The 23,733-nt window shown below is 42.3% G+C and overlaps 1 protein-coding gene across 5 annotated transcripts in view; it reads left to right on the top strand.

Moving 5' to 3' along the window:
- Positions 1–23,434, top strand: part of NPAS3 (neuronal PAS domain protein 3) — an 854,510-nt gene extending 831,076 nt beyond the window's left edge. For 4 of the 5 annotated variants that reach the window (XM_028506629.2, XM_036029409.1, XM_036029402.1 and 1 more), the window contains 3 exons: positions 12,866–13,013; positions 16,381–16,505; positions 19,049–23,434. In XM_028506629.2, the coding sequence (XP_028362430.1) occupies positions 12,866–13,013; positions 16,381–16,505; positions 19,049–20,397 (1,622 nt within the window). In that variant the 3' untranslated portion in view covers positions 20,398–23,434. The remainder of the gene's footprint in view (positions 1–12,865; positions 13,014–16,380; positions 16,506–19,048) is intronic. The other variant, XM_036029413.1, reaches the window with a different exon arrangement.
- Positions 23,435–23,733: the final 299 nt, after the last annotated feature.

The following is a 23,733-nucleotide window of genomic DNA, read 5'->3' as shown; positions in this document are numbered from 1 at the left end:
TGGCCTCTGTATTTTTTTCCTCTCTCCTTTGTTGCCATGGTTGAGGAGAGCTGTCTCAGATCTTTCCCTTGCAGTTGTTTGCTCATTTCAAACTCAGGTATTCAAAAAGATAATGGAGAGACAGTAAGCTAGCCAAAGTCCCAGGTTGGGAGCATCTTGTTCTGTGCTTTTAACCCTGCATTAGCAGCAATGATCTGGGACCACGTTCAGTGTCAAACTTTGTATATGACACATCTATGGGAAAAGCCTGCCCTCAAGGCTGCTCAGCAGCAGATTTTACTCCCAGCAAAGAGAGCATGCCTTGGTATCACACACCAGGGATTTCGGGGGCACACTTGTTGCTGTAGATAAATGGGTGTTGTGTATTGCAGAAGCAGATGGCTCTTCAATTAATTGGGGGGTGGGGGGGAATGATGCTGTTTCCTGAAAGGAAACATCAGGTTTTTGTAGCTGGGAATTTAAAGAAAATGGAGAAAAATTAGAATCTTTAGAGGAAGCTATGAATATCTTTTTAAACCAATAAATGCCAAAGAACCAGACTTTAAAAATGAACATATTGTTTTTAGGATACTATCATAGACCACGTGTGTGGGGAGAGAAGGGTGCTTTTTCATTTGGGAATCTTAATTGAGGTCTAAATTCAGAAACCTGGTGCTACAAAAAAGAACTTTGTCATCCTCAGTTATTATTTGGAAAACATCATGCTTTCTCTGAGGCTTGATTTACAGCTTGAAGAAACACGATTGCTCAGGTACAGTGAGCTTAGGCAGTTCATTCCTCCCCATAAAGCAAAGGTCTCCAACAAAATATGTTTGATGCCATTCTTTCTGATCTACTTTTATCTTATTTTCAGTAACCAGAATAATTTGAGAGTGCTGAAAATAAACAACTCTGCTATTCACTATTGTGCTAGTCTCCTAATTTTTCTGGTATCTTGCCAACTAATAAACAGAGAAGGTATGCTTTCAAATTCTGTGATTTTTTTCATTACTTGATATTGACATACTGGCTATTGCTTTATGATTTAGCCTACTAACCATGATTGAGTTCACTCTTTCAACTTGTATACATGACTTCTAATTTTAAGTTCTTTTAATAACCTAAAACATATGAAAAACAAATAGAATGAGCTGATAATTCTGCACAGTAAAATACACTTCACATATTTAGCTATCACGCTGCGGAATAACTCCACAATGTCAAGTAGCACACAATTAGTAAAACTGTAGGGGGAGGAAAAGGAGTGTTTTGATCCTGAAGAATTTTGATCCTAATCAGATTGAAATTTCAGCGTTCTTGTAGTGCTTAATATCTTCAATCACACACACACACACACACACACACACACACACAAATCCAACTGATGTCAATGTCAGGTTTTGCATTCTGTGACTGAAATAAAATGCTAAAATATACAAATGCATCTTGCTTTGTACAATAAACATTAGCATCATTATAAAGTAAGATTGAGTCTAAAATTGTGTGATGGAATATCCCGTGTTTACCTAATCCTCTAACCAAAGCCAGCCCAGTAACAAAATGACAGAGCATGCAATAAGTCTTGGTTGTGTAAACAGTGGGGAAAAAAGGCAAAAAGCCAGCACAGCATCTTGCTTGTCCAAAGCCCTAGGCTATTACTGAAGGATGCCTCGATTGTGCCTTCTTGGCAGGAGAAGGTCATGGTGACATAGAATCGGCTCAAGAATAAGACAGAATTCTAAAACAAAGGGATGGTTCGAAAATAAACCACATTAACTATTTAGCTTTTCTTCCTAAAGCTATTGGCACAATTCCTGGTTCTGTCCATGAAAGACAGTTTTTAGTTATCTGATAATATTGTTGATACTTTGATATCTGTCTTGTGCTCCGGTTTATGGGTAAAAATTTTTTTAAACACTCAATAGACTTTGATAACCCAAAATGCTATCTTTATCACTTATATCTCTTTTCCTAGCATACACATCTGCAAATCCTTAGGCGAACTTGTCTCTAGAACAAGAAAAGTAAAAGGAAATCTCAGCTGCACCAGCATTTGACAACTTTGATAAATTGAACCAAGAACATTGGCCCATCTACTCTCCCATTAGGTTAGCATGAGATACCTGATAGTTCACTGGGTTTCAATGGAGAGAATCACTAAAAATCACATTATCTATACCAACATGGTGAGTTAGTGAAATTATATTGGTGTTCTAAAACCAGGGGAGTTTTATTTTAGGTCCTCCTTTTTTCACACTGTGAGCAAAATCCTCTGTGATTTTTTTCTGTTTGTCACCTCACTGAAGTCATTGAACCCAATCTCATTGATTCTTCAAGTCAAATTGACCAAATCAACATATCAAAGTTTGAATTTTCAACCATTCATATTAGCATTTTTTTAGCAACTTTTCCTATCACCCTCCAGTTCTCCACTCTTCAGGAGGTATTGACCTTGAGATGACTAGTCATTGTCACCCCAGAGTCGCATGTTCCAGTTTTCTAGAGCATCTGCATCACTCTTGAACATGAAGGAAGCAGCACAACCATCTACTACTCCACCTGCACCTGTAGCCTGAAAAATAGAAGGGCAAATCTTAGGTGCTAAACCAGACAGAGGAACATGCTCTCAGTTTCTCTGTAGTCCCTTTTAATCCAGGCTTTTGCCTACAGAAAATACTAAATTTGTCTTGAGATACCCCTAGGGTTCTCCCCTGGTCAAATCAACAACTCTAAAACCTGGAAGAGCCCTGAGGGAAACTTTCCTTTCCCTTTATAATACTGTGCTCCACCAGCAAGGTTTAAGTCTGGAGCTATGGGTCTTTAGAGAAGAGAAGCCAACAAGTACAGAAGTGGTGGCAGTTTTCCCTTCTAGAACCAGGCAGGATGAGGAAACTCTGGGCTATTTCAGAAATAGAGAAGGACTTCCAGCTTGTCTATAAGATCATGGAGAGTTAAAAAGCATGGTCTGTCCAATGTATTTGGAGGTGGTTAAAAAAAAATACAGTGGCCTAAGTGTTTATTTCTTAATTACTAAATTCTATACTTCCTAACAAAAGGAATACACAGCTACCTGGCATAATGCATCCCATGCTGTTTTGCATCAATAACCTCTACACTTTCTCCTGAAGGCGTCTCATCGCCAATGCATGCCGACTGCTTAATGCAGGACTAATTAGTATATCCCCTTCCAGTCTGCAGGCCCTCCATTGTAATTCCTTCCCAGCTCATTTTTTTCCACAACGGAGCATCAATCAAAGTAAGTGCCCTGCCTGCCTAGGAAACACAAGATGTCCTCCATGCATTTGTCATCTGCCACACAAACAAAGGGGGAATTTAATCGTTGATTTGGGTATGCTGCCATTGCACGCAGTAAAGGAAGCTGCAAGTGAGGGGAGAAGGGAAGGTATCGTTTGATGGGTGGGCTAAATGCAGAGAACACAGGGGACTGTCTTCTATTCTCTGATTTTAGCTTTTTTTCAGGCCTGACTCTAGGGATTTAGCTACAGCCTAATCATTGGCGGGACTTTTCTCCCCAAAGCAAATGATTTTTCCTCATCTTCCATATGAATATGAAAATTACCATGAAAGGAACTGTGTGTAATAGCTATCATGTCTGACTTCTTTTTTAAAGATTTTATTTATTTATTCTTAGAGAGGGGGAGGGAGGAAGGAGAGGAAGAGAAATATTGATCGGTTGCTTCTCACAGGAGCCCTGACCTGGGACTGCGCCCACAACCCAGGCATGTGCCCTGACTGGGAATCGAACTGGTGACCTTTTGTTTTACAGGAAGACACACAACCAACTGAGCCATGTCAGTCAGGGAATGGCTGACTTTTTGCAAAAGCCAAGCCAGCCTATACAGTGTGCCTGTCCACTAGTTAAAAAGACTGTCACATAGAGACAAAAAAAAGTCAGGTTTCTATGCAGGAGTGAATTAGTATTATTATTTTATGTTTTTTCTTGGGAGGGAGGAGGGTGAAAAATGCTGATTTTAGATTTTCAAGTCCAAGGACAGGCAAACACAGGGAACAGAGACCAGCAAGGGCCTAGCCACCAGCCGAGTGTCCCTGCTGCAGTGCATTACAGAAATGCAGGATTTCAGGTGTACCCCCCAGGCTTGCTGACCTGAACTGCAGTTAACAAGTTCCCTAGCTGACTTTATCTATGTTAAAGTTTGAGAAATACTTACTGTACTAGTATTTAGAAAGCATCATTTTACATGGAGCAAAAGTAAACACAAATCAGCTAAGAATGTAAGGATTTCATTTTCCAATTGGGTAAGTTTATTAATAGCAGTAAAATATGAGTAGTGAATTGACTCTCAGGGTATCTCCATTGATGTTCAAATGAAATGAGTATGTGATTACTTGCTAACGAGAGTAACTTCATTACAAAGAAGTAAAGTTTTAAATATCGGTAGAGAAAGTTGAGTATAAATAGTAATAGTGAATTTATAATCAAAAGGCCTTCAGTTTTTTCCCAGGCTAATACTTTCCTGTGCACAAATACCTGTGTGAATATTCCTGTGCCGTATTGTTGTTCGAGTTCATCCAACATTTGTGAGTACTTAGGACATACAAAGCTTTGTGGGATTGCTAGAAGTTTCCAAAAATAACTAATGTGTGACCTCTACCTTCAAGGAGCTTATTACCAATAGAAAAGACAGCATAAAAACAGCCCATTTTGAAAGGGTGGCATAACATGAAGGCTATTAAGATATATAAACGAAACACAGATACCCCAGAGGTGGGGGCAACCAAGGAAGGATGGAGAATTCCCACAGGAGGCATTTTTTCCCTGGACCTTGAAAGAAGACGGCAGGAAGCCAAGATGGCAGGAGATATGGGGGCAGGGAGGTGGGGTGAGGGCAAACCAGGCGTAAAAGGGCTGACGAAAGGACACAAAAATACAACCACATATGGTCTCTTGTCTCTATTCAGAGAGTTAACCAAACTTTAGTTTGACTAATATACCCTAATACAATTCTAATGAGCATTCTGGAGGGGTTTTTTTTTTTTTATTACTATTTCAATCAGTAGCTGCTTTTATTATTTTTAAAAACAACACCTGATATTTGAGAGAAAATAACCCATTGCTCTTACAAAGCATGGTCAGAAAAAAAAATACTTCTAAGTCATCCACTGTAACCTAAAAACGTTAACTTAAAATCAATTCCATAACTTCTAATAATGACACTTTGTTCTTTTTCTTACATAAACCACATATTTAAAAATTACTTTCCTTAAAATATTGATTTAATGACATCCTACATATCTCAAAAAACTTCAGACTTTTTCTTACACAAATGAACAGCGTACAATTTGATTTGCACATGTCTTTAGCATACAGTGGTTTTTTTCTATAAATATAGGGTTATCTAAGGATTAGGTTATTTGAATCCTTTTATGAACTTCATATCCTCTCTGGCTTCCCAGAATTTTCGGTAGGACATATCAACTAGAATGCATCCAATTACGAATAAAGGAAACCCAAATAAAAGTGACTTACAGCTTCTCTACAATTGTCTCAACTTTCTGTTCATGATCAAAAGACAGGGAATCACCACCAGTCATCAGTTCCTCGCAGGGTACCGTCCAGTCAGGAAATGGTCAGTTGTTACTTTGTGTTCATTTTGGAAGGAAAAGAAAATACTCCCATGGGCTCTCCAATAGACACACACCCCCTTATGTCCTATTGTCCAGCATCTGGAGCATTTCATCAAATGACCAAGCCTGAACCACACACTAGCAGGGTGGAATTAACCACGACTGGTTTAAACAATCACGGTTTATCCCCCGGGACTTGGGAAGAGACCAGGTGGAGTCTTGGTAGCCAGAGGAAGTGGCAGGAGAGCTGTTCAGTGAGCAGTCAACAATCACAGCTCCACGGGAGAATCTGCAGCATTTTCACAACAAAGTGCTTAGATTTCTGAAGATTTACAAAACAGGTGAACAAATGGAATTTGTCCAGGCTTCTTTAAATATTAGTGATTTTCCAGAACACTAGTTTTTGTGTGCCCACGCCTCACCCCTTACACATTTGTTGTTAAAGATGTTTAGTAGTTTAATGAAGTGACTGCATCCAGAAACACAGGGTCCCTGAGTGTAAGATTTTCCTCTTCCCTTTTGCCTTTTTGGAGTCCTCCCTACATTCCAACTTAACCTCCCCAAGACTCCATTCCTCTTCAACTTGAAAGGGAGAAGAAGAATTCACCCAGGCCAGAACCCCCTGTGCTTTCCTAGCCCTGCGTACGCCACTTCCCATCGTGGTTATCACTGTTGTGAATTATTAGGGACAACAACCAAAGAGTCTGTCTCCCATTCAAAGGCAAATAGAAGTAAATCCTTAGTTTCAACATGAAGAAAACTTTTCCAGTGATCTCCCACAGTAGAGAGGCTTCCCTTTCAGCTTCACCGTCCAGCACCTCACCATATTTCAAACTTAAGCCAATCACTGGCAAGGGAAAAGGAATTGCTGTGACTAAGTGAGACTCCTACAGGACGTCAGCCCCCAACATGCGCCCGGTAAACTTAGTGAAGGAATGAACGAATCCACCATTTCTTTCGTTTTCTAGCCGTAACTCTCTAAATTCCACGCTGAAGGGTTCACTGCTTCTCCTTTATATAGTAAACTCCTGGCGGGGGTGGGGAGGGGGGCTGAACAACTAAAAATCAGCATGGGACTAAGAAATCCTCTGCCCTTAACTATTTTAGGTGGAGAAGGGGCAGAACAAGTGGCACCAAAGCTCCTGGTTGGACTGAAAACAGCTTGAAAAAGTATCTGAGATGTCAGATGTCGCTCGTGCCAATTACTTTGATCCTTCCTGTCTCAGAACATGATACCATCAGTGTTTAAAAGCTTTGGTTTTCAATTCAGTCCATTATCATGGAGAAAAAGGGAATTTATTTTTTAAACTTCACAAATTGACATGTTCCAAATCAATGAAAAGTTTTCTGCATGATTCAATATTAACAGTTAATAAAAATCTATCAATTGGCTGGGGTACAGGAAAAAACCTCTTCTGAGGTTATAAATCACACAGATAGCAATTCAAGCAGGGCCTGTCATTAGTGTATTAGGGGGAAATCCATAGATGATGCATAGTTGTTCGCAGAACGTCCACAGGTTTTCTGTCCTTAAGCTCGTAACTCAGATTAAGCATCAAATATCATTAAACTTCACCAAATATTGCTCAGCACAGAGATTTAAAAAAAAAACCTAAAAACCAATTCGTGGATGCCTGCTATTTAAGACATCTAGCTCACTAATTGCAAAATCTATAGGAAAGTCTGCACAGCATCAAAGACTTGGTTGATCCTATGAGCAATTCTAAATGAAAAACTGTCTCCATTGCAAGTAAATAAAGCACTTAATGCACAGTCTCTGGCTCTAATGCTGTTTCTCCTGTGGGCTTTGAAAATGACCTTCCTGAGAGCATCAAGGACTATAACTTTTTAGATAAAGAAACTTGTTCTTGTTTTAAGTCTATGTCAGGTTCATTCCCCTATAAGCCCACAGTTTTCAAAAGCAGAGGAAAAGTAATCCAGAATTTAAAAAAAAAAAAAACTCCTGTTTCCAGAATGAAGTTGCCTGTCAGCCTGCCTTGGGCCTTAGGTGGAAAAGCAGAGATTAAAGAGTCAGTATTCTTTTTCATGTTTCATCTGCCAGTTTTGTGAATGTAGAAAGAGAACCAGTGGCTACAGCTAAGCACCCAACTGTGGTATTAAACAGAAAGTGTGATTCTCTCTCTCTCTCTCACACTCACACACTCACACACACAAACACACACTCTCCACGTTAGGGAATTCAAAAATGAGTTTGAGTTTCTAGCACAGGCATCCGCTCTCCATTCTCTGAGCCATTGATGAAGGCACCTCAAGGAGGGGTGAATGGCGCTGCAGATGCGTCCTCCTATCGCCATGACAATAATGAAGCTCTTTGTTCAGCTGTGTGAATGTGAAGTGTGAAATCTCCCTCTGATGATCTCACCATTTCCTATTTATTCTATACTTACCTGAATACACCAAGTATTGCAGCTTTTTAATGCATATGCAAACCACTAAAATGTCCTTTTGTGAGACACTTTGCTAAAAGGCCGCTTTTGATATGTGTTCTTCAGCTCCTCTTCAAACTGAATGAGACTGCTTCCTTCTTTCCAAGACACAAGTAACTCACTATTTAGAGTCTTTGGCTTTGATTTGGTAGAACAGCCCAACAGGAAGAGACCATGTTCTCTTTTATTCTCCATATTTCTGAAGGCAAACTTGGACTGATTTGTTTTGATTTACTAACAGAATCATGTCCCTGCCACAGACACAGGCTTCCTTTATGTCCTTTCAGCCATCAGTCTATCTCTGTGGATGAAGTTTTCCCAAAGAAAACTGAAATGCCTCTGTGGGGAACTGTGCAGAGCCATGGACGTGTGCTTCAGCAACGAGGTCATCAGACTGGGTGGGGTGGTAGTTATTCTCTACAAGCAGTACATTCCTTGCATCCCTACCAGTAAGCTCAAACCAAGCGACCTGGTGACATTTGAAAAAGACATGCAATAAAACTGAGCACCCAGTCTTTGGAGGCAGCGGCAGGGGGTGGGGTGCAGGGAAGGCCACGTGTTCAGTCATTTGTCCTATGTTAGCTCTCTGCTATTTTCCTATGATTGAACTCTATTCACCACCCCCTTCACAGCTAGGGGTAGATGGTGTTGTGTTGCTAATAGCCAAAAACTGTCAAATGAGTGGGGCTTGGCCTTTCAACCAGGAAGAGTTAAGGCTCTGGGCCTCTACTGAATTCTTTTCTCAGTGGAGTCACTTCTGTCCCCTGAAAAGCACAGTTGGTAACTGAAAGGCACCATTAGTTTGGAAGGTAGGATGGCACTGATGACCATTTCGTGGTTTTCCTCAGAGCAATGGCAGCCAAAAGCAATTGGTTACACCCTAGACTTCAGGGTAAAAAGGAGCACATTCCTGTGTGGTAGCAGGGGCATACACGGTTACACCTGGGACCATGTGAGGTTGTCAGTGAATCCCGGAAAGAGATACTCGTCCTCCCTATGTATTCCTGTTTACCCTATAAAACCTAGGAAAAGGCCATTTAAATGTTTTGGGGTCCTCAAACAGAAATGAATTCCTATAGCACAACTTTAAAGACATAATTATACAGGTGTTACGATGCAATTAGTGGATCCAGTGAAGGACACATGGGCTGTGCCACCAAAAATTTGGAAAGCAAAAAGTGAACTTTGGTATAAATAAAAAAAAAAGGTGCCAGGTTAAGTGTCTGAACACAACATGATGTAGGATTACAAATATGACCCACATACATATTCCCTCTCTCTCTTTTCTTCCTCTTTTTATAGTTTGAGCACATTGTCATGAAATCATTCCTGGGCTCGATGGGTCGATGAGGATCTATCTCTTTTCAAGGGACAAACTATCTTGTAAGGACTTTCATAAGTGACTTATGTAATGCCTATTTCTGTTTTTCTCCACACACAAAAAAAGGGATTCTATGAAATAGACTGAAATAAAGATCCTCCCATTTTTCTCTATCTCAAGCTAAAACTCAAAAATAAAACAGCCACTGGATTAAAGAGAATCAAAAAAGTTTTTGTGTTCTTCAAGTTGTCTAATTTATTACAAACTAAAAATCTCTTTCAAACTGGCACCAAGGTGGCTTTTCTTCTTGAGCTGATTAGGACCACATGAGCTCAGGAAAAGCGTTAGATCCTGCTTCTGGCACAGCTGGAAGGATCCAACTGATTTGCCAGTATGATTTAAAAAAAAAAAAAGAAAGAAGCTTCATCTCAAAGTCATACATTTATATTTTGAAGCCCCAAGAAAAAATTATTCCTTGTTCATTTTGAAAGAAGTAAAATCCATGATGGCGTCTTTCAGGGGACCTCCTGAAAAACAAAAGCAACTGGGGCAATATTTGGGTCATCCTTCCATACCACAGTGGGAGCTAACTCAGTGCCTTATCTCGAGTTATGTAGATCCCCACTGATGCGGGGTCTCACTCAGAAACACTAATCCTCAGGAAATAGTCATGATCTAAGACTATGCTAGAATGTTTTCCTTTTAAGAATTCTGTTTGCCAGGCTGTCCCAGGGCAAATTAATGGATTAGGTCAAACTTTTTCTTCAGCCAACCAGTGATGGCTCCCAGATCTGCTTTGTGGCATTCACCATGGTAAGTTAAACACCCAAGTAGCTCCTGTCTCTCCAAGGAACCCCACCCCACGGGATTCCCTTAGTGGTCAGCCTTTTCACAACCACTTCCTCACGTGGAAATTGACCTGGTCTCTCTTTCATTAGGTCTCCTGCCTTTGCCAAATGGCCCTTGGCCTGGGAGATAAGGAAGGCTGCATTAGTGTATTCATGAGCCCTAATAAAGTTGTATTTATCTTCTCAGGAAACACAGATGCACCTAAACAGAACAAGAGTCATACTGCCTTAACTCAAAAAGATGACAACATAATTTCAGTCTTCTAACAAATAAGCCTTTCAGCCCCCTTCATAGCTTATATGTGGATCCATCCCACCACGCAGGCAGAATGTTTTGCTGACCATGTGTTTCTGAATTGAGATTTTGTTTGTTTGTTTGCTTGCTTGATTATTTTTAGGTAAGAGACAGTATTAGGAAGAGAAAGTGATCTTTATGTTGATTCTGCACATTCTAATTTGACTTTAATTCCTTTTTCACATTGACCCTTTCTATGTACCATATTTTAGGGACACACACACACACACACATATATTTTAAATTTGCCTGCTTTTGGTCAAAAATCCAGTATCCCCAGCCATTTCAGTGGCCCACTATTTCAATGTTTTCTTCACATGATTCAAAAACAGGGGCTTCTTAGCCTCTTTGCCTTTGTTAAATTAGTAGAACTATTTGAAATTATTCCTTGTTCCAGATACACAGCTGAGAGAATCATACACCAGTCCCTGACTGGGGCTATCAGTTTTTTTCTCTGTAAAAATACTGGGCAGAGTTTCATAACCCATCGTTCCTCTATTAACAGTTAACCAGGATGAGAGTATTTGAATAAAAGCACATCTTGTTGCATGCAACGGTGGTTTGACAGAAGAGCCTTATGACAGAGTTCGAATTTTACTGCTTTCAGCTTCACCATGCAGCCTTGTAGCCTGGGAGGCCATGCGTGCAGAACGGCAGAACTTACAACCGCCTACAAAGGGAGAGCACGATGCTACCTGTGGAGCCCTGCCACCAGGAAAGGATGACAGCTCTGGGCCTTAAAAATACCCTAAACTGGTGAATAGTTACGGAATAGAACTTGCCACTACTTAAGCACTCATCAAAGCAAGGCTTTTTCAAACAAGTGTTATGACATAATTACTCAATTTTACAACTATCTATTTAGTGTATTGTGAGAAAAAAGGAAGAATGAGAGAAAAGCATTGAAGTTTCTATGTTTCTGTATATAATATGTGAAGGTTTGATTCTTGATCACTTTCGGAGCCAGGGAGAGTGGCTCAGACACAACGGGAAGAGCTACAACAGCCTGAAACACAGCTCTTTTTGAAAGTGACTTCCCTTTACTCCTCTACCTCCCCCCACCAAAAAAAAAATCAAAATGTACTTCATGAAACTATTGTATATGAAGCACTTATTAGCCGTAATTAAATGGACAATATGAATTTACTACGTCTTTAGGACTTTGGCTTGTTCTGGTTTAGAGCAAGATGATTAATGCAAATACATATTACTTGAGATAACCATTTAGCAGCTAATTTAGTCAAATTTATTACAGCAGTTAGAGCTTTTTCATTTTAGCAGACGGAGACAAGGACATGCCAAAAGTGGGAGACGTGGACGAGTGCACACTGCCCTCTAGTGGCCAGCCAGCTGGCGCACTTCTGGGGGTGTGGAGTTGCTGCCACGCGTATCCAAGCAATAGCATCAGGTTCTACACGTTTCCAGCATCATTTTAAACCATTCTCATCCATAGCACTTTATTTCAGGGATGATTTACTGCACTTTCCCCCCTTACTAGCTCAGGAGTACCTAGATACAAATCAAATCAATTTCAACTTGGCAAGATTTTGGTTAAAGTATCATTTTTAACATCTGCATTTTCAAGCTCTCTTTCAGTGGGTATTTAATGGCACCGTTTCACATTACTGATTGTTTTTACTTGTTCCTTCATTTTGGGCCATATTTCAGAGTCTGTGTGGAGCTGTCACTCTGTTTGGCTCCAGTCAAATCAATTCTGTGCCTCCCTCAGGCCAGAGTTTCTCTGTGACTTGGTTGGGAAATTTGTTTTGTTCCAACATTCCATGAAGTCCCACCAGAATTTCCCCGGCCTGGCCGATGTAAATGTAGTTCATACATGGACTGTAAATTCTGCTACACAAGATCAAAAGGAACAGATGCATAAGGACGCAGACTGATACTGCTGCACTGGGGTGAACGATCAAAGACGGAGGGCGAACGCACCTTCGGAACCACTCAAATAGCCAGAATCGCAAAGAGGTCTACCTCGGAGCTATGAATAAATCCATGTGCATTCGCCTTCGTTACCATCTAATGTCAAACCCATTGCCGATACCCACACTGCATTAGGTGTTCTGTGAGCCACAGAGATTTGTAGTCCTTTTATTCTTCCTTTCACATCGTGGCTTCCCAAAACAGAACAAAGTCTTGCTGCAAATGCTAGTAACCCTCATGAGGGAGATGCTGCTCCACTGAACTGCTGATTGTATTTGTCCCACTAATGGCAGTCTCCATTAAGCAGAGAGAGGGGCACCTTGGCTTGGTGCGGGACCTCCCCTCTCTGAGTTGAAGTGTTGCAGACAATGATCATCTGGTCCCCGTCTTAATACACAGTGCCTTCTGTTTTGTTTCGTTCTGTCTTTACCCCCAGTGCTGAATAAGGGCCAGTGTGTGACGAAGTACTACCGGTGGATGCAAAAGAACGGAGGCTATATCTGGATACAGTCTAGCGCCACCATAGCTATTAATGCCAAGAATGCAAACGAGAAGAACATCATCTGGGTGAATTATCTTCTTAGGTATAGTTTCTAATTCTTTTTTTGCTTCTGTTTCAGTTATAAAGTAGACAGCCTAATGGTTAATAACTGACATGTGGTATTATCTTTTGACAGTATCTGGTGTAGATTAAGTGGAAATTCTGCTTTTCTTTCCACAAGATTTTTTAAAAATGTGGAAAAATCAAAGCTATATTGGAAGGGCCTTTCAGGGTAGACTCACAACATTTTCAATAATTCTTGGTCTGTCAGCATTTGGGCAGCTCTGCAGAAGTGGCTTTGGTTTCTCCACAAATGCTCAGGCTTTAAAAAGAACACAGACTTTTGCCTCAAGCTGAAGGCTGCAAGGGCACCTCCTTCCCCCCACTGCATGCACACATCCTCACATGCTCCAATCCTTGTGAAAATTAAGCAAAAGGGGATGAAAAAGAGGTGGTAGGGTATATTGTGGGGTATTACAGCCCTTTGCAGTCCTCAGCATATTCCATAGGATTTGATTGCCTAGACGTTGAAGTTGTGGTAAGCAAAGTGGCTTGCTTTGCTGGAATCAAGATAACATCAGTATAAAAATGAAGACAATCTTCTTTTGCCTGCTCTGTGATCTCAGGCAAGCTTTACAGCTGTTTTAATGTATCCTCAAATTTACATCCTCGAAAGCAGCCAAACTCAACAGCTTCCTAAATTCTAGTGTACAAGACCATTTCTCAATCCTTTAGATTCAAACTAGAAAAAAGGAACCAGGACCAAAGCCCAGTGGTCTGTGTTTGGGCCAGGCTTCCTGGGAGGTTCTCCACCAATCCTGCCATGGAGCTCTTCGAATGTTCGACCTGGTTCCCTCCCACCCCAGTCACTCCAGTCGTTGGCTTCTCTTGGCCTGCAGCCACCAAGCAGGGCCCACACATGGTCTGAGTAGGAAAACCTCCAATAGATTTTATGAATGGAAGTTGTTGCCCTTTGGCTGATAATCTAGACAGGGAGTACTCAAATGCCATTTTTCTTTAAGACAGCCAAATGGAACTGAGATGCTGACAACCATGGCTCATCAGCACACTGACCCTTAGCGTGTGCTCCTGCACACTGGTGAGGACTTGAAGGCATGGATGTGCTTGCTACCAATAGCATATCAATCAGACACTAATGATTATTGCTCTGGGGTGGGCCTTAATGTGCACCACTTAAAAGAGTCTTCATTTATCTACTTTCATTTTCCTTTCTTGACCTCCTCTACTCTCCATTAATTCTCTCTAAAGGTATGTGTACTTAATGTGCATTCCTCCAAGGCCTGATTTTCATAGAGTCATGTGTTTGTGACATCAGGAAATTCCTTTATATAGAGGTTATGGAACAGTGGCAATACTGTTCCATACATCATGCAGAAGGTTATGAATACATGCCAAAGAGAAAACAGAATGAGGTACTTCGGTATTGATCTTTTGCTAGACAAAAATGGAGTTATGCTATATTATTAAGAATTAGGCATAGGTAACAGGCATACCACAGATGAAAAGATGTCTGTCCCCCATGCCAAAGTACCCTAGGGTACTAAAACAATCTATGTGGTTGTTACTCTCATTCAGAGATATTTCTTCCTATCTGGGTCTCTCTTACTGCACCATCAGCCTCATGACTTCCTGCTCTGCCTCCAAATGAAGGCATGAAAACGGCTAAGGAGAGGTCAGTCAACGCAACTTTGGATCAACACTGTTAGATTAACCTAGGACCACATGGTACAAGCTCATGAGTGTTTGGTGATCCTAGTCCATCTAATTGCCTATGGAGATAAAGAAATCAGTTTGGGTATGAAAGACAAGTCTTCAGGCTCAAGAGCCTCAATCTCAGACATGCTAGACCCGTTTCAGCCAACCCAAAGGCTCACCTTGAGTTCAATAATAACAGACTGTGAAGTTCTATGACAAGTGACTTATAACCTCCATGCTGTCTGGACTAACATAGATGGGCTTCATCAGGAGAAACTTCCTGAAGTAGTCACTGATTGGTATCACTTTGATAGGCTAGAGATTTAGTAAGAAAAGGAGCTAGTCTTGGCAAACAGCAACTATTGAAGTTTGTTATTCTTTCCCACATTCTTTTTCTCTGTTCTTCCCTGAGCAGTACTATCATGCTCCCTCTTCCTGCTCAGAATCCCTCATTCCTGGGCCCCATCCAGGCTTGTCCTTCTTGAACTTATTGCTCCCCAGTCTTCTTCCCATTCCCTCCCAAGACTTGGTAGATTTACAGGCTCAGAGTAGTCAGAGACTACATTAGTGCTAAGTCTACCTTCCCACCATTCGTCTCATCTGATTATCTAGAGAAAGCCCAGCTACTGAAGTTAACTCACACTAAGGAGCAAATGCCCGATAATCCATCTTAGTGAATTAACCTTCCCAGGGACACTTGCATTTTAGTTACTAAAACATGGACTCTTTAATCTAGGAATTTCACTAGAAATTAGCAAATGAGTCAGTAATCATCTGCTGTAAGATTCTGCTTGGCTAACCCTTATGGAAGGATAGGAGAGGCATTTTCCATTTTGAAGCAAGAGACTTTCCTTGTGGCTTCAAATTTTAGCAGCCTATGCTGCTCAGACCTTGGGCCAGCCCTGGAGTGACATTTCTAGAAGATATCTAACTCAAACTTTTCCAGAAGAGGCTTGTTCTTGAATTAAAAATAGAACAAAAATTAAACACATTTGCACAAGTGGGGTTAGATAAATTCCATTAGGGCCTCTCTCACTCTGGGACTCTACCCACTGCAATCAGATTTCCAGCTAACAAGCTACAGGTGTACACCACATGAGCAGATGAAAATGTGATTGTAATGGGTGTGTTGACAGTTCAGTAGCCATAATGCATGCATCCCAAAGTGCACCTGTGCATCTGTCAGATCTTAGGTGCCGAGGTTTCTGTCCCCACCTCCCACAGCTTTGGAGCCATCTGAACAACTGAGAAGCTCCACCAGGGAGCCAAGACAAGAGTACTGAGGCAATGGCCTCATTAGGAGCCCAAGAGAAGACAGCGAATACCAAGAGGTGTGGGAGTGAATTCTTCAAAGTACTTTTCATCCTCCCCACCACCCCCCACCAGGTGTTATACTAGGAGGAATGTTAAGCAGCACAGTTTCCTGGCCTCCAGTAGCACCTAATTATTTAAAAGATTTTTAGTGGCTTTCATGTTTGGGTATTCAATCATTGTAGCAAGGTGCACCTGCACCCCCACACATACAGTCCAAGCTTCTGTAAAAGTCCTGTGATGAGCTGAGAAATGATTTCATGTTTAGTTTTTTAAACTCTCTAAACTCCAAGTTTGGGGCAAGGAAGTAGGAAGAAGACGGTCAAAAGTAAACCATACAGAAGGGGTGTCTGCACGCCTGACGAATGCCTCCCTCCCCGCAGTAATCCAGAGTACAAGGACACGCCTATGGACATCGCCCAGCTCCCCCATCTACCGGAGAAAACATCAGAATCCTCAGAGACATCTGACTCTGAATCAGACTCTAAAGACACCTCAGGTATTACAGGTATTACTACTTCTCCATGTTCTGTAGTTACAGCATGCCTTTCCAAACACAAGGGGTGGGTCATGGCCAAAGGGGCAGTATCAGAGCACAGAAACTGGTCAGATTTGATATGGAGACATATGACACATCAAGTTATTACTGAGTCTCTCTCTGTCTCTAAACCCTCCACACACACCACCACCACCACATACCTATGTACACACCTGTGTGTGTGTATATCCAAAAGGTATCTGGCCATGTAAAATGAAACATAGAGACATTTATTGAAGATACAAAATACAAGAAAAGTTGTACATAGAACAATGACACCTTAGTCCCCTTCAAAGGAGGCACCCTGGGACCTCACAGAGTTCTCCCAATTGCCATCAGCTGCTTCATTGTATTTTCCTGAATCTCATTAATGACCTGAAATCTGTTCCCTTTCAAAGGTGATTGTAGTTTTGGGAAAAGCCAGAAGTCACAGGGCACCAAATCTAGGCTGTAGGGAGACTGAGTCACCTGGGCGATTTGATGTTTTGCCAAAAAAAAACTGCATGAGACAAGATGCATAAGCGGGCACATTGTTGTGATGAAGCTGCCAGTCACCAGTTGCCCATAGCTGTGGCCTTATGAATGGTCCCAATAGTTTCTGTGGAGAAATGTTCAAGCTTAACACAAAATTTGATGCAGATTCATTGCTGTACTTGCTCAGTCATTTTGAATGCCACGACCACATGCTCACCCCACAGCATCTACCGCCCACACTGACTAGTACAGTGAGGTTGTCATTGTCCTCACATGCACATTCCAGTCCACTGTTCTTGGCTGCCAGGTTACATCAGTGTGACACAAACCATTCACATTATATTAACAATGGCTTGACTTTTTCTGGACAGACCTTCACACTCATGTGTATTGTGTATGCCCAATACTTACATGTATGTATGTGCTGTAAATGTATACATGCATTTATGTGTATAAATATATATGTATATGTATGTTGTGGTGTATACTTATACACATAGATATAGGTGTACTGTGGTGTATAAATATATGTACACAAATACACTTCATGTCAGTCCCTCACTGGCCATACAGAGGGGCCCTGCCCTGACCCCATAGCCAACTCTGGCCTCTTTATCAGAAGCAGATAGCAGGACTGTCTCTGATGCTCCAAGGCAGACTCTGACTTTGCACCCCAAATATTCACATCCTCACCAAGCTGGAATTGAGCCTCTAGAGTCAGATACTTAACACCATTGGTAAATGACTCGGTACTGGACTGTTACTCATTTTCTGAATCTGTGCAAAACAAATCCATGCATTCCCATGTCGAATTATAGAGTGGTTACATGATTTTTCCAAGGTTCTGGTCCTGCTTCCACCAAAATGCATCACAGCAGTAACAGAAAACCAGCATCATCCCTAAGTCTTCTGAGGTTGTATTACCAGGAGAATCTATTGTCTTCAAAATATAAAATATATTGGATGGCTAGGGGTCCAGCTGCCACTCCCCTTCCTTGGACACCTGCTCTCCAGGTTTGTAAACACATATCCTTCCACTCCAGACACAGCCTCACGGAAGCAAAGGAGGTGAGGAACACTCACCAAGGATCTGTTTTCCTACCTCCTAAATTGCATTCATCAGAAGTTCTAGAATAGAAAGCCTCTGCTCCTGATTTATACAGTGAACAAAAAAGAAAAAACATTCCCTGCCCTATGGAACCTGTATTCTGTAATAGTTGGAAGAGATAGAAGTTAATAAAAATTAAGTAAAACATACAGTGAATCAGATGGTGGTAAATGCTATAGAGAAAAATAACTTTAGGCCCTAGCTGGTGTGGCTCAGTGGATTAAGCACTGGCCTGTGAAACAAAGGGTCACCGGTTCGATTCCCAGTCAGGGCACATGCCTGGGTTCCAGGCCAGGTCCCCAGTAGGGGGCACACAAGAAGCACCCACACATTGATGTTTCTCTCCCTCTCTTTCTCCCTTCCTCCCTCGCTGTCTGGAAATAAATGAATAAAATCTTTAAAAAATAAAAATTAAAAAACTGTAGGAACAGAGTGTGGTTTTCAATGAACAAATAGTCACCAGCGGAAAGCACATGCCCTCTTTAGAAAATCACCTTGCACACCATCATTTTTATGTGTCACTAACACCTTGTTCCAGGTTATTTACTCTGAGTCCCCGAGTAGTTCTGCTTGACCCTTCAAACGTTAATGTGCCTGAACCACCTGGGGATCTCATTCAAGTACAAAATCTGACTTGGTAGGTCTGGGTGGAGGCCTGCGATTCTGCATTTGTAACAAGTGCCCAGCTGGACCAGTGCTGTTGACCCATGAACACACTTTGAGTCAAGGTCCAGCTAATCTAGGCCCGGAGAGAAGACCAGGCTTTAAGTAACCAAGGTGGTAGAGAAGCTCAGGATAGGGACAAGACAGCTCCTGCAGGACCCCCAGCAAGTGAGAGACCGGTCTTGCCCCATTAATGTGGTGTCTCTTTTGTCTCCTCTCCTCTCCTCTCCCCACCGCGCCCCCCACCACGCCCCCCACCCGCACACAGAGGACAACGAGAACTCCAAGTCCGACGAGAAGGGGAACCAGTCTGAGAACAGCGAAGACCCGGAGCCCGACCGGAAAAAGTCGGGCAACACGTGCGACCAGGACATGAACTGCAATGACCAAGGCCACAGCTCCAGCAATCCTGACAGCCGCGACAGCGACGACAGCTTCGAGCACTCAGACTTTGAGAACCCCAAGGCAGGTGAGGATGGCTTCGGGGCCCTAGGCCCCATGCAGATCAAGGTGGAGCGCTACGTGGAGAGCGAGTCGGACTTGAGGCTGCAGAACTGCGAGTCGCTCACGTCAGACAGCGCCAAGGACTCGGACAGCGCGGGCGAGGCGGGCGCGCAGGCCCCCAGCAAGCACCAGAAGCGCAAAAAGAGGCGGAAACGGCAGAAGGGCGGCAGCGCCAGCCGAAGGCGCCTGTCCAGCGCTTCGAGCCCCGGAGGCCTGGACGCGGGCCTGGTGGAGCCCCCGCGGCTGCTGTCCTCCCCCAACAGTGCCTCGGTGCTCAAGATCAAGACGGAGATCTCGGAACCCATCAACTTCGACAACGACAGCAGCATCTGGAACTACCCGCCCAACCGGGAGATCTCCAGGAACGAGTCCCCCTACAGCATGACCAAGCCCCCCAGCTCCGAGCACTTCCCGTCCCCGCAGGGCGGCGGGGGCAGCGGGGGCCTGCACGTGGCCATCCCTGACTCGGTCCTCACCCCACCGGGCGCCGACGGGGCAGCCGCCCGCAAGACTCAGTTCAGCGCCTCCACCACCACCACCACGGCTTTGGCTCCCGTCGCCTCCGACCCACTGTCGCCCCCGCTCTCCGCGTCCCCGCGGGACAAGCACCCCGGGGGCGGCAGCGGGGGCGGCGGGAGTGGCCCCAGCGCGTCCAACTCCTTGCTGTACACTGGGGACCTGGAGGCGCTGCAGAGGTTGCAGGCTGGCAACGTGGTGCTCCCGTTGGTGCACAGGGTGACCGGGACCCTGGCGGCCACCAGCACGGCCGCACAAAGGGTCTACACCACGGGCACCATCCGCTACGCGCCGGCCGAGGTGACCCTGGCCATGCAGGGCAACCTGCTGCCCAACGCGCACGCTGTTAACTTCGTGGACGTTAACAGCCCCGGCTTCGGCCTTGACCCCAAGACGCCCATGGAGATGCTCTACCACCACGTGCACAGGCTCAACATGTCGGGACCCTTCGGCGGCGCGGTGAGCGCGGCCAGCCTGACGCAGATGCCCGCGGGCAACGTGTTCACCACGGCCGAGGGACTCTTCTCCACGCTGCCCTTCCCCGTCTACAGCAACGGCATCCACGCGGCACAGACTCTGGAGCGCAAGGACGACTGAGGCGGGCGTTCCGCTGGGAGGCATCGTCGTTGGCGTTTTCGTTTAGACCTTTAATTCTAGCACTTTGAATTTGGGCAGGTCAGCGTCTTCTCTCAACAGGACGTTCCCCATCCCATTCCCGCTTGCTTTCACTTGACTTATTCTTTCCTGTAAAGATATGTTTATTTTTGGCCTTCGGAGGATCAGACGACCAGTTGCCTGCCATTTTGTCTTCTTCTAAGATGTGTGTTGGGTTGTTTTGCTTTCCTTTGCATCTTTGTTAAGATGTCTTTCATGTGTATATGCCTCTGCCATAGAATACTCAGTCTTGTGGTCAAGAGATTTTTCAAGTGACAACCATTGGGTTTTCTTCACAAAGATCTTGATATGATCAAGATTGAAAGAGACAAGCATAAACAATATGCCCTGTTTGACTAAGTCAAATGAATTGGGGTGGCTTCTGCTTTTGTTCCTAATTCCTTTAAAAATAGGGGGGGATAGTATTTTAGAATTTTATGCAGAATTTAATTCTCTTTTTATGGTTAAGATTTTAAGATTTTCTTACTTGCACATAAAAATAATTTGGGTTCTTAAACTTAATTTCTGGCCTGTGACTAGAATGTTTAAAAAAAAAAAAACAGTTGGACTAAATGTTAATTACTGAAACATTAACTTAATTTCTAAAACCATGGTGCTATCATTTATTATTAATCTGTAATGTCTTCATACAAAATGCAGCTCCTGGGCTGGGTTTTGGGGGAAAAAAAAGAAGAAGTGTTCTGTCCTGGCCTGAAGTCCATTGCTGCAGTCTCCTTGGTTAGTTAAGACAAAGCCCTCATTAACGTTTGCTGCAGGACTTAAAATTTTTTACCTCCCAACTAACAAACATAGCCTCACATTAAATTTAATGGGTCAGTAAAGCCCTTTTTAAAGGGGCTTTTGGAGAACTCAATCGAACTGATTTGAGGAGCAGTTTAGGTACGTACTGCCTTTGGTTGAGCTGTTTTGTTTTCCTTTTCTCAGTCTAACTGAGGCTAATTTTTGCAACTTCAATAACACTTCAGAGTAAAAGAAGGAAACATATTTAACATGTTTTAATTTTGTTCATTTCTTGCTAAAAAGAAAAAAAAAGGAAGGTTGTATTTTGGGGGACTGATCTGATTTGATGGAATTTTTTTTTCCCTTTGGTTCTCTTATTTCTAGGTTGGAACCAATACAGTTTAAAACTAAAGAATGGGTTAATAAGCTTCAAACAGATAACTGCAACTGAAAACTGCACATTAAGTACAAAAAAAAAGAAAAAGAGAAAAATATCCTATTTTGTCTTTGTTGCCAGAAATCAGTGTAGTGTCAAACACTCCAAATGACTGTCGAGTATAAACTCTCCTTCCGCTCCATTTGGGCAGCTGTTCGTTAAGGCATCTAACGACAGATGTGAGAACTGTAACGTGTGCAGTGTGTACGTGTCCTTGGCTGTCGTCCATTGCAGTTTCAATGTGTGTTTCTATATGCAGTATATACTAAGCTAATGTAGTTGTTTTGTCCTTTGTCTTCTCTGTGCTCTATCTCTAGTCCGGAGTGGTCCAGTCCCATTCCCGCAGTCCTAGTGAATCAGTGATTCTTGGGGGTTAGTGGTTTTTGTGTGGTGGCCTTCCTCTGTGATGTCACCCCTATGCTGCTTCTACTGTCTGTGAACCTTCCGTTTCACTTTTTAAAATTCCTGCTGTTGCTTTGCTGGTGTATATTCTCCCAACCTCTCCTTTCTTTCCCTCTCCCTCTCCTCTCCCCCTTTCCTTCCTTCCTTCTCCAAAATCTTTTTCATTCTCAGAGATAAAAAGACTCTTAACTAGCTCAAGGTTAATGGAGCCATTTTTCCCACATGGAATTCTGGGTATGACTCTTTCTTCTGGAGTGCACCTCAAAGCACTGAAGAATAATGCTCAGATATACTAAATAAATTGATGCCATATAGCCTCAGTTGTTAACATTCCCAGAGTCCCTTGTGCTCTACCTATAAGCAGTGGGTGCTTTTCTTTGGTGTCCTTCCAGGTTGGCTGATGGAGCAATATATCAAGAAATTACCAGTGAGACAGAAAACTATTTCAAAGGTCAACCAACATTTTTTTAAAAAACAGAAGGGGAGGGTATATGGAATATAGAATTGTCATATATATATATTTGTTTATGCGTGCAATGCTACTATAGTAACTTGGCTGTCCTTTGAATATCACTGTGTTGAGTGGATTCCTCTAGGACCTTGATTTCTGTGAGTTGGGCCCAAACCACAGTGGAATAATGGCAAAATGAAGTGAAATACCACAGATTTTAATAGTGAGCTTAGTTGAAGGATTTAATAGTTTTAGAAGGTGAAGAAGGCTAATCACAAAATTTAAAGATTAATTTTGGAAGCTCTACTCTAGCTATCGAACAATCAAAGGAATGCACCTATCAGCTATAAAGAACAGCTAGACAGCTGTTTTTTTTTCTTTTATAAATGTTTCTGTGTTGTGTCAATATGACTTCTGGTGATTTAAACTAACAGATAATCACAGCTGCTGTCTAAATCCATAATGTTAAAATTACAAAATGAAAAAAAAAAAAAACTTCATTACCTGTGAAGACTGTGTCTGTGTTTTTAACTATTTCTTGTACAAATATATGAAAACTTTTATGAGGAGACTGGTGCCAAGTAGCTGAATAACGGGGAAAGGGATATTCTGTTCGTAAAAAATCTTAGCAGTGTTACCAACTCTACAACATATATATATACATATATATATATAAATTAAAACGTTACAAAGCGACAGCTATGGTACATTTGTTTTGTGTGAAGCTAACCGGACCTAACTTCCTGAGTGCCTGGCTTATTTTGAAACATTTTTTTTCATTGACCATTGATAATGCTGCAAATCAGAAATGTACATACTTCATTTACAACAGGGTTCTTTTTATACTTTTGTAGATTCTCATACATGTCACATACATGGTTGTCTTTATGTAACTTAATTTTTTCATCCGCAGGTGCCATTTTCATAATAAACTTCTCTTGGATTTGTTACTATCTGGCATCATTTCTTTTACATGTAACCATCCTAACTAATGAATGCTGGTAGTATTTGTTTAAGCAGGTACCTTGGTCATTATTCTTGATTAAAAACAAAAAAAAAGAAAGTAAAAAAAAAGATGCATCCATATTTTTTGCTAGTTTTGCGGGGGGAAGAATGCCTAGCTTGTGCACTGATGAGGCTGACAAGGCACAGATTAAGATGCTAATCCAAATACTACACCAAACTTGCAACCATCCTAAATTTTCAGCTACCCCAACTCATCGTCATACTGAGCATTACTATGCACATT

Source organism: Phyllostomus discolor, chromosome 1 (assembly GCF_004126475.2).
Source record: "Phyllostomus discolor isolate MPI-MPIP mPhyDis1 chromosome 1, mPhyDis1.pri.v3, whole genome shotgun sequence".
NCBI classification, from domain to species: Eukaryota; Metazoa; Chordata; class Mammalia; order Chiroptera; family Phyllostomidae; genus Phyllostomus; species Phyllostomus discolor.
The sequence above is the reverse complement of the archived record's forward strand: the minus strand, read 5'-3'. Positions and strand labels throughout refer to the sequence as shown.